This window comes from Chelonoidis abingdonii, chromosome 4 (assembly GCF_003597395.2).
Source record: "Chelonoidis abingdonii isolate Lonesome George chromosome 4, CheloAbing_2.0, whole genome shotgun sequence".
Taxonomy (NCBI): domain Eukaryota; kingdom Metazoa; phylum Chordata; order Testudines; family Testudinidae; genus Chelonoidis; species Chelonoidis abingdonii.
The window spans coordinates 110,046,841-110,057,320 of record NC_133772.1 but is presented as its reverse complement, the minus strand read 5'-3'; the positions used below and the strand labels follow the sequence as shown (position 1 = coordinate 110,057,320).

Genomic DNA, 10,480 nt, shown 5'->3' with positions numbered 1-10,480 from the left:
CTTACATAACCCATTTTTCTGTCTATTCAATAAATATAAATTATTATTATTCAAATCCCTGGGGTTCCGCATGGGTCTGTTTTGGGACTGGCTCTGTTCAATATCTTCATCAACAACTTAGATGTTGGCATAGAAAGTATGCAGACGATACCAAACTGGGAGGGATTGCAACTGCTTTGGAGGACAGGATCAAAATTCAAAATGATCTGGACAAATTGGAGAAATGGTCTGAGGTAAACTGGATGAAGTTCAATAAAGACAAATGCAAAGTGCTCCACTTAGGAAGGAACAATCAGTTTCACACATACAGAATGGGAAGAGACTGTCTAGGAAGGAGTATGGCAGAAAGAGATCTAGGGGTCATAGTGGACCACAAGCTAAATATGAGTCAACAGTGTGATACTGTTGCAAAAAAAGCAAACGTGATTCTGGGATGCATTAACAGGTGTGTTGTAAACAAGACACGAGAAGTCATTCTTCCGCTCTACTCTGCGCTGGTTAGGCCTCAACTGGAGTATTGTGTCCAGTTCTGGGCACCGCATTTCAAGAAAGATGTGGAGAAATTGGAGAGGGTCCAGAGAAGAGCAACAAGAATGATTAAAGGTCTTGAGAACATGACCTATGAAGGAAGGCTGAAAGAATTGGGTTTATTTAGTTTGGAACAGAGAAGACTGAGAGGGGACATGATAGCAGTTTTCAGGTATCTAAAAGGCTGTCATCAGGAGGAGGGAGAAAACTTGTTCACCTTAGCCTCTAATGATAGAACAAGAAGCAATGGGCTTAAACTGCAGCAAGGGAGATTTAGGTTGGACATTAGGAAAAAGTTCCTAACTGTCAGGGTAGTTAAACACTGGGATAAATTGCCTCGGGAGGCTGTGGAATCTCCATCTCTGGAGATATTTAAGAGTAGGTTTGATAAATGTCTATCAGGGATGGTCTAGACAGTATTTGGTCCTGCCATGAGGGCAGGGGACTGGACTCGATGACCTCTTAAGGTCCCTTCCAGTCCTAGAGTCTATGAATCTATGAAACCACAATGACCAGTTAATATACTAACTTTGAGTACTTCACCTTACATACCTTTGGAGTACAGTAGCACATTATACTCTATTTTGGGGTATACTTCATAGAATCATCTTCCTCTTTTCTCCTTGGTCCACAAGTCTTGGCATGCTTTTTAACAGGGGCGGCTCCAGGCACCAGCACACCAAGCATGTGCCTAGGATGGCAAGCCATGGGGGGCGCTCTGCCAGTCGCCACGAAGGCGGCAGACAGGTTGCCTTCGGGGAAGGGAGGATAATGGATGCTCAGCACCCACTAGCCACAGCTGTTCTGCAGCACTCCTGATCAGCTGTTTGGCAGCACCATAATCAGCTAATTGAGAGCACTGTCAAACAGCTGATTGAAGTCATCACCAAACAGCTGTTGAGTCACTTGAGAAGCAGCTTGGGGAGGGTGGAGAGTGATGGGCAAGGGCCACAGGGAGGGGGTGGATTGGGGGCAGTAAGAGGTGAAGTGTAGGTGAGGCTTTGGGGGAAGAGGGGAGTAGGGGTACAGCACCCCAGGGAAAAGAAAAAGTTGGTGCCACTCCTCCAAGAGTCTGCCTTTAAAGATGGCGATTAAATAATAGCAATAGAAATAAAAAGAAACACTTATTTAATTAAGATTTACATTATCCCTGGTTTGGGGATTCATAAATATGCTGCAAATAACTGGATTAGCATCCTGATTTCCTGTGAACTTGTATGTGATACTTTAATAATTCCATAGTAATTATTATAGTTAATCCAAGGACAAAAAAACAGTAAATTGCATAGACAAGTATATATCACCAGGTTTGAGATGGTATAAATAAACCAAGAACAGATGTTACTGTTTCTCCTAAAGGCCCTCTCTCATCCTAGGAGCCACGTTCACCGCTTGGCCAACTGGAACAAGCCTTGTAGAGCACAACACAACTATAGGCCTCCATCTTGCAATTAGTTATCCATATGCTCAACTTCATGCATGTGATTAGCTCCTTTTAAATCAATGGGAGGGGAATAGGCTTATGTGTGTCAGACTGGGGGTTGGCTACGTCCAACTGTGAGCTCCATTTTGGTTTGTGACCTTCACTTTGGATCTTAATTTTCATGTTGGATTAAAACACGCAGTCTGTGCAGTGCTGTGTTGTGGCCACTGTCTTGTGGGTGCCAGAGTGGGACACCTGGGAGAGGGTTGACAATGAGAGTGGTTCAAGGGCCATCAGTACAGGCTGACTCACCTGCTGGAACAGTGCGCTTCCCACTGGAAGGGCCATGGCCTCTGATGACTCTGCAGGTTGGGCCCAGGAACTCGGTCGCTCAAGCAGCACCTGGGGAAATGGGACAGAGGATTTAACGGGGCGCGGGGAGGATGCGTCTCTGAGACAAGACCCAGGCCAGTGCCATGTGCAGAAGAAGGAAGGCAGGAAGGGCCAAAGGGTCCTGACCAGCCGCAGGACTCGGTGGGGGAGGGGGTACGATCAGAGTCAAGGGCCCTCCACTGGGGGAAGGAGTCAGTGACTTTCCCTCAGAGCCCAGCCAATGACCAGGGCTGCCCGGGCTGGGATGTTGGTTGTGGGGCTGTTGCTTGTAGGGTGACCAGGTGTCTTTTTTTGACCAGAACACCTGATCGAAAAGGGATCCTGGCAGCTCCAGTCAGCACTGCCAACCAGAGCTAAGGCAAGCTAGTTCCTCCTTATCCTGGCTTTGCACTGCACCCCTGAAGCAGCCAGCAGGTCTGGCTCTTAGGCAGGAGGGCCTCTGGGTTCTGCATGCTGCACCTGCCCTGAGCACTGGCTCTGCACTCCCATTGGCCGTGGGAGCTGTGGGGCGCTGCCTCCGGGTGAGAGCAGCACGTAGAGCCATCTGCCACGCCTCTGCCTAGGAGCTGGACCTGCTCTTCACTTCCAGGCGCAGCACAGAGTCGGGATGGGCAGGAAGCTTGCCTTAGCCCCCCTGCTGCGCTGCTGACTGGGAGCTGCCCAAGGCAAACGTGTGCCCCAACCCCAAGCCCCCCCCCACCCCAACCTGGAGCATCCTCCTGCACCATAAACCCCTCATCCCTGGCCTCACCCCAGAGCCTGCACCCGCAGACAGAGCCCTTGCCCCCACCCCCTGCCCAGATCCCCCTCCCACAGCCTGAACCCCTCTGCCTCACCCTCCAGCCTGCAGCGTCCTCTTGCACCCCAAACCCCTCATCTCTGGCCCCACCCCAGAGCCCACCCTCCCAGATGGAGCACTCACCCCTCCTGCACCCCAACCCCCTGCCCCAGTCCAGAGTCCCCTCCTGAACCCCTCATTTCTGGCTCCAGCCCACAGCCTGCATACTACTTTTCTGCAACCCAGCCCAGTGAAAGTAAGTGAGGGAGGGGGAATGTAGTGAGCAGTGGGGGGCCTCGGCACAAGGGGCGGCTCAGAGAAGGGGCAGTGCTAAAGTGTTGGGTTTTGGGGGCCAGCGGACCCCAGAGGGCCAGGCACAGCAGGAAACTGCAGCCTGGGTGGCTCTGCCCAGGGTGAGCCAGCCCCCTCAGCCAGTCTGTTGCTTAGCAACCAAACTCAAGATGCTAGGTTCCTAAACCGCTTTGCTACCAGCACCTTCTCCCTAGCACTTCCGCCTCGGTAGCTGTCATGGCAGGTCTTACGTCACCCGGCCTGCAGTAAGAGGCGGGGCTCCAAGGGCTCTGCGCCAATAGCACTGCGAGGCACTCTAAGAGCCCCTGGTGCAAGATGGCGGCGCTGGGGGTGTTGCTGAGCTGTCTGAGGCGGTTGCGTCCCGGCGGTCGGTGCAGGTAGCGCCGCGGCCCTGTTGCCGGGCTCGGGTGGAGCCAGGACAGTAGCCCGGGGTCCCCTCTCCGTCCCTGGCGCGTGTGGGGGGCGCCGCAAGGGCGGGGCAGCATCGCCGTCCCCGCGCCGCCCGGCTGTTGAGCGCCTACAGCTCCTGTCCTGGAGCCTCGCCTGAGCACCCGGCCCCTGCGCCAAGCCCCGCTGCGGCGCCTGACCCGGCCGTTCCCGGGGGGCGCCCCTGGAGAGGGCGCGGACCCACCTCGGGCCGAGGGCGCGGTTAGCTCCGCCGCGCAGTGTGACCCTGCCAGAGCAATAATGCGCTGGGGCTCCAGGGACTCGCAAGTGCCCGGTGCCGGGCCAAGAGTTGGCAGCAGGTAGCAAAATATTCTCGCCTGTAGCTAAGGTACCTGTAATAGACAGGGTGTCGGTCATGTGATGGACACGGACACTCCTGGTTCAGGGCACAAGCCATCTCCCCAGGGACTCCCTCTGAGGGCAGGGTCGCCCAACACGGTGGGCTGGGGTGTTCTTTGCTCCTGCCTCCAAAGCATCTGGTAGTGGCTGCTGTCATATTCCTGACACCAGACTAACCTGATCATTGCTGTGAACCAGCCTGTTTCTATAATCTCTCTGTGCTGTCACTAGCTATATGTATGTTGAAGCAGTGTAGATTAGGCTTTTCTCCTCTTCCTTGACACTCCCCATTCATTTTAGGTTGTTTCTACCCTTTCACAGAGAATTCTCCCCCCCCCACCCCCCACTGCTTTTCTAAAATCTCCTTTCTGGAGCTCTGCTGCAGTAACGTTTGTGCTTTTCACATGCCTTTCTGACTGTTTCCATCCCCATCTTTTCACAGCAGCCTTTTTCCTACTTTACTGCGCCCAGTGAGAGCACCACCCTATTCTTCTCAGAATGGAGCCTATGTACCAAGCATCAGGGTGCGGTGGGCATCATCCTCTTCTAACCCAGGGCAACCAGTGTCTGACTCTAGTGAGGGACAGATCTACCTCAGCAACAGCTGTGTGAAGGTACAGTTCTCTAGAAGGCACTCATGGTGTGTCATTGTGTCTGTGTATCCTTGAGAAGGTTGTTACAGTGCCTGGCATGCCCTAAGCATGAAATTCCCTACTACTGAAATACCTGTAACATCATGCTACTTATAGCTACTTGACTTAAAGGTTCCCAAAGCATTTTATAATAATCCATGAGGTTCACTGATGAACAGCCTCCCCTTTCAGACACTCCTTTGAGGAACTGCAGACTTCATGATAGCTGAGTCTTGGAAAATCAGAGATTTTCCCCCTCATCTCTCAGATGAGCTGCATGAGGGCTTCCACACACATGACTGTGGTGGACAGGGGTATGCTGCAGACCTGGCTGCTTATGAGTTACCTCCCCAAGATCATACAGGTGCCCCTTCCATATTGCTCTGATTCTGGCCCTTATCCCGCTGAGGCATCTTGCAGGCTTGATATGGGGTTAGAAGCAGATGCAATCTGCTTGCATGTGGATATTGCAGATCTTTTAATGCTCCTCTCTTTCTGCTTTGCAGAGGCTGCTGGAGATTATAGAAGGGTCTGAGTTTCTCAGGCTGCAGGTGGAGGGAGGTGGCTGCTCTGGATTCCAGTACAAGTTTTCCTTGGACACAGTTATCAATCCTGATGACAGGCAAGGACAGAGGATAAAGAGGTGTGGGTGTATGATGCGGGGGACGGGGGGGGAGACTTCTGTGGACTAAGGTGGTGAGAAGGGTATGTGTGATAATGTATGCTGAAAGGAGGAGGTGGGTGATCACAGCACAGTAAGGGCGGGGAAGCGATCACAGTGTATTCCTTTATACTCTGGAAGTGTGCTTTTCCCTTTTATGTCTGCAGGGTTATAACAAGCCACATATGCTTCTTTCCTAGGGTGTTTGAACAAGGTGGTGCTCGTGTTGTTGTGGATGTGGACAGCCTGGCCTTTGTGAAAGGTGCAATGGTGGATTTCAGCCAGGAGCTAATCCGCAACTCATTCCAGGTGGTGAGCAATCCACAGGCCGAGCAGGGCTGCTCGTGTGGAACATCCTTCTCTGTCAGACTCTGAGTGGACTCCTCTTTGGGTGTTGCTTGTGTGGACATTGAGCCAGAGACTGTCCTCAGCATCATCTCCAAGGGTTTCTCATTTTGCTATTTTCTCAGCTTCCCCAGTCTTCCTCCTCAATCTGTTATACGGTTACTGCAAATATCCCTGTTTGCCTATTTGAACTGAGTCTGCAGGCAAGACCTATAGGGCTCTGCCTCCAGGGGTTTGAAATAGGCTTTAAATCCCACACAAAAGCATCTTCTGTCCTCTGTGAAGCTCCAGGAACTGCTGAATACAATGAGCCACCTTGATCTCCCTGAGCCACCCAGCACATGGAACTGACTTTCAGGAGCTGCCTGTACATGTGTATTTGACCTTGTTGGTTTTAAAAAAAACAGACTCAACTTCCATTGTTTGTTTATATTTTTCATGCTTTTCAAAGTATGGTTAGAATGCATCTCTAGGGAGATGGCAGTTTTCCCCCTTGCCCTTAAACTGACTGTGGGACATCTGAGGTGCCTGCCCTTTCCAGCTGGCTGTGGGTCTTCCCAGACAATTTGTTCTACTAATCTCCTTATTCTTGACGACTTACCTGCCTACAGGGAGCAGCCAGCAGCTGAGGGAAGACTATTCTACCTGGTACATATGGGTGAAGTAGAGAGGTGGGTGTAGGGTGGAAGTTTAAAGCTTTAGGGTTAGGGCTTAAAAAAAAAAAAAAAAAAAAAAAAAAGCAAATTTGGTTTGTTTCGTCCTCACTCAATTTAAAAAGTGGTACAAATCAGCAAATGGCTTTTCAAACTCTCTCTACTTTTGCTGGCAGGGTATAAGTTGCATGGTGGTTGGAGGACCTGTGGTCACATCTAGGAGACCTTGTACCCTGTCTTGCACGTCACTTTGATTTAATAATCTAAAGTATTTTCCTAATTTGGCTTCATAATCTAATCTCTCTTCAGCCTTGTTTCTGTTTTTAGGAGAGAAACAAATCTCTCGTTCCCTTTGTAGGGCAGTGCCCAGACACAACTGTGCTGTAGGAAGGGTGGCCTCAGGATTTCCAGTGCAACTTCATTTTCAATTACTCATCACTTTGTGGAATTCCTGCCTCTTAGCTGAAGTTTTCCATGCTTAGTCTCTGCCTGAAGGTGAATGTTTGGTAAATTTGAGCCAAAATAGTCATCTGTTTCCAGGTGACAGGAGGGATAGGGAACTTGTGTGCTTTTCCCATTATTACACACAAAAAAAACAAACCAACAAAAAAAAAACAACCCACACTACTTTAATAGTTTCACAGCCAAATTGTGGGATTTAAAATTGTCAGTTTCCCATGGAATGGGGAGCATCCCAAGGAATCAGCTTGCAATTTTGGCAGATTTTAATCCTTTGAAAATTGAATACCAAGCAGTAGGGTTTTTTTAATTAAGCATGTTAAATGCTTATCTAAATAGGGTTTGTGCTTGTGTGAACTGCTGAGTTACTTGTGTACTGATCTCTGTAGTGGTTGCTCCTAACCAGCTGTGATTTCACCCCCTCCCCACCCCAAATATTTTGAATATGGATCTGCTGCTACTTTGGCTTAGGGGAATGTGTAGAAGGTTGGGAGTCAGGAAGTCCTGAGTTCTGCTCCTGCCTCTTCCCTGACTGGCTTTAATCATTTTCTGAAATTGACAAGCCTTGTTTCATTATGTCTCTTATTTGCCCTTCCTAAGTGTCAGGGTAACATTTGGTAGATGGAGTCGCTGAAGGCACAGAGAACAGACTTGCCTAAACTCCCATGGTTAAACTTGGAACACAGCTGGGAAGAGCATGTTTATCTCTGTGCTAGACCCATGTTTTAACTACCAAACCACAGTGCTTCTCAGACACAGTGTTTCCAATCTTATGCACTTAAAGTGTGAGCTCTAAAGCCTTGTGTAGATGCCAAGTATTATTAACCCTGATTTTTTAGGTAGGGTAACTAAGCCACAGAGGTGGCTGGAAACATTATTCTTTGATCAAACAGAACTAGAACCTGTTCCTTGGAACATGGGTAATTCCTCTTCTGTGCCTTATTTAACCTATACGGAAAAATAGGTATGAGTGATTGCAAGATGACAAAAATGGCAGGGGGCTCTGAGACAGTGTCGAGCGTGAAATTACTTAACCTTTTTTCTTGATGGACTTGATTTTAAGTTGTCTCTTTAACCATACAGCTTTAACATTCTGTTAATAAGTTTGTTGTATGGAATTTAAACTGAATGTACCTGTTCTGTTCCACTCCTCCTCACAATCTGTCTTTGCTCATTTTCTGTTCAGTGCTGTCCCTTAAGGAAACACTCTCTATACTGAGACCACTTTTCCCGGTTGCAGAAACTGCCTCCTGAGCAACTTAACGAACACTTTAAGTACCACCTGTAGTCACTTTTGCACAATCCTGGGGGAAACCCACATATGCAGCTTTCTCCACCTTAATTTTGCCAATATCTCAGTAACTTCGCTAGATGGCACCCTTACTCTTTGGGATTCGTATTGTTGAACAACCACCAGCATATAGAGACTTTGGGCTTGAATTTTGGTTCTGGCTGAGCTGTGCTTGTCTCAGGTCCTAGGAAAGGGGCAAAAGTGGCTTTGCTGCTTCCCAGTTCCAGGGATGGCTGGGGACCTGTTCAGCTCCCAGTGTAAGTTAGAACAGGCTGGTTGTCTGTGGCACATCGAGGCTGTTCTGGAGTTCAGAGATAATTCAGCCATACAGTCTGTGCTGGAAGCTGCAAGAGAGAGTGGCATAGAGCTTTTACCATAGCTTTAACCCACCAAAGAGAAATTGCCCATGCTGGCCAAATCTGTTGGCTTCGCACCAATGGTTTGTTGCAAAAAGGCCATATGGAAATGGAGTATCAGGTCCCCTTCAGAATTGTCGTCCTTCTGCAAAGAAGACTAAATGCATCAGAGATTTGCCTTGGTCTAACGCATTAGTGTTTTTAAAGAGCACACTTTAAGAACTTCCCAGCTCTTGATCTTACGGAGAGGAGAAAAGAGGAGAAGAGAGGAAAGTTGGGCACTTGGGGCCTGACTTTCTGAAGTGCTGAGGACCTGCAGCTCCCATTGACTCCAGGCCAATGAACTTCCATGGAACCCATCACCTAAATAACTAAACTGGCGGTTCTCAAACTGTGGTATGTGAGCGGTCATTGGGTGGTACACTGGTCAGTTTAAAGTATTGTATTAGAATAGGAACCTATGACACTGATTCATATATTATTATGAAGGTAGTATGCTAAGTACTTGGGAGTCTTAGATGTGTTTGCCAGGTCTTAGAGTCAGAACGCCTGAATGAAACTGTAGCTGTTAGGGGCTGGGTGCCACAATGTGAGGAAGGACCAGGATAGAGAGTTAGGTGGCATGAGTGGTGGGGGTGTGGAAGAAAATGTACAAATGCTGCTTGGAGAAGGGGATGGGGTCTGAAGTGAGGACCAGTGGCATAGTGGAAAGAGCAGGATTGAGTGTGTAAGTGGATAAGTAGGAAGGGAGAGAGAGAGAGAGAGAGAGTTGTGAAGTGCCTTCAGGGTTATAGCATCAAGTTTTAACTCCCATCTGGTGGAAAAGGGGGAGCTGATGATGGGGTTTTAAAGATTGAGGCTGACACAATGAGGACAGGCCAGGAAAATGTGCCTCACGACTGTTGTTTAAATGGACAGGAACTGGATAATATGGGTGTCTGGAAAGTCAGATAGGAGGAAGTTGCATTAATGGAAATGAGATGAGGATGGACTGGGTGAGTCTTGGGTGTATAGGCAGATACGGCTTGGTCTTAGCGCCTCTGGAGCAAGAAGTGGCAAGGTTTGGACACTGTCTGAATCTTTGGGGCAAAGGTGACACCCAGGCTGCAGGCCCAGGGGACAGGGTAGATGGTTCAGTTCACAGTTCTGGAGAATGGTGAGAGTGGAAAAGCTAATTCAGGAGTTCAGTTTTGTCCATGTTGCATGTAACGTAATATATCCAGGAGAATGTTGGATGGAGTGAGACAAGTCAGGAATGGGAAAGCAGATCGGCGTCATTGGCATAAAGATGATGATTGAAGCACCGAGCTAAGATCACTTAATGAAAGGGTATACAGGGAAAAGAGGGACCAGGACAGACCTGCATGGGGGCTCATGGAGAATGAGTGATTGGAGGAAGAACATGTTTTTTTGCCTCACACTCCTAGGAGGAACATCTTACTCTATCCACTTCCTCAAGAGACAAAGAAGGAATGACCAGAGAGGCAGGAGAACCAAAAAATGATGATTATGGAAGCCAAGCTGAGATGAAAATTTAAAGAAAAGATGAATTTAATGGACATGGTAGATAAATCCTATGCCTGTGTCTGCTATTACTCTGTTTAAGACCATCAGTACAGAGCTCAGTGTCACTGCCAATATGCTAGATTTCTTTGTCAGGGCTCAGGCCAGGGAATGGTACAAAGATGACATTTGTTGCTGTGGTGAAAGCACTTTTCCTTCCTATAGATGAGGGACGAGCATCACACCATCCTGCTGGACCTCTCTGCAGTGTTTGCTGCTGCTGATTGCCAAGTACTCATCTCCCACTTCCAAGGAGCTACAGGGGTGAATGGACATGCCCTGAAATGGCTCAGGTCCTTC

At 48.8% G+C, this 10,480-nt stretch overlaps 1 protein-coding gene across 2 annotated transcripts; it reads left to right on the top strand.

Moving 5' to 3' along the window:
* Window positions 1–3,707: 3,707 nt before the first annotated feature.
* ISCA2 (iron-sulfur cluster assembly 2) lies at window positions 3,708–6,277 on the top strand. 2 transcript variants are annotated; one of them, XM_032802071.2, is made up of 4 exons: window positions 3,708–3,811; window positions 4,666–4,834; window positions 5,359–5,474; window positions 5,714–6,277. In XM_032802071.2, exons 1-4 carry the CDS (start codon window positions 3,750–3,752, stop codon window positions 5,886–5,888), a joined length of 522 nt encoding a protein of 173 aa, XP_032657962.1. In that variant the 5' UTR covers window positions 3,708–3,749; the 3' UTR covers window positions 5,889–6,277. The 2 variants fall into 2 exon arrangements, with proteins under 2 accessions (XP_032657962.1, XP_032657961.1); XM_032802070.2 differs by having other exon boundaries at window positions 3,709–3,811; window positions 4,663–4,834.
* The last annotated feature ends 4,203 nt before the right edge of the window (window positions 6,278–10,480 follow it).

Bases quoted from the DNA above. Each gene is read 5' to 3' on its own strand.
- ISCA2 (XM_032802070.2), top strand. From the start codon at position 3,750: ATGGCGGCGCTGGGGGTGTTGCTGAGCTGTCTGAGGCGGTTGCGTCCC. The intron at 3,812-4,662 runs GTAGCGCCGCGG...ATCTTTTCACAG, and splicing joins CGTCCCGGCGGTCGGTGCAG to CAGCCTTTTTCCTACTTTAC. The intron at 4,835-5,358 runs GTACAGTTCTCT...TCTGCTTTGCAG, and splicing joins TCAGCAACAGCTGTGTGAAG to AGGCTGCTGGAGATTATAGA.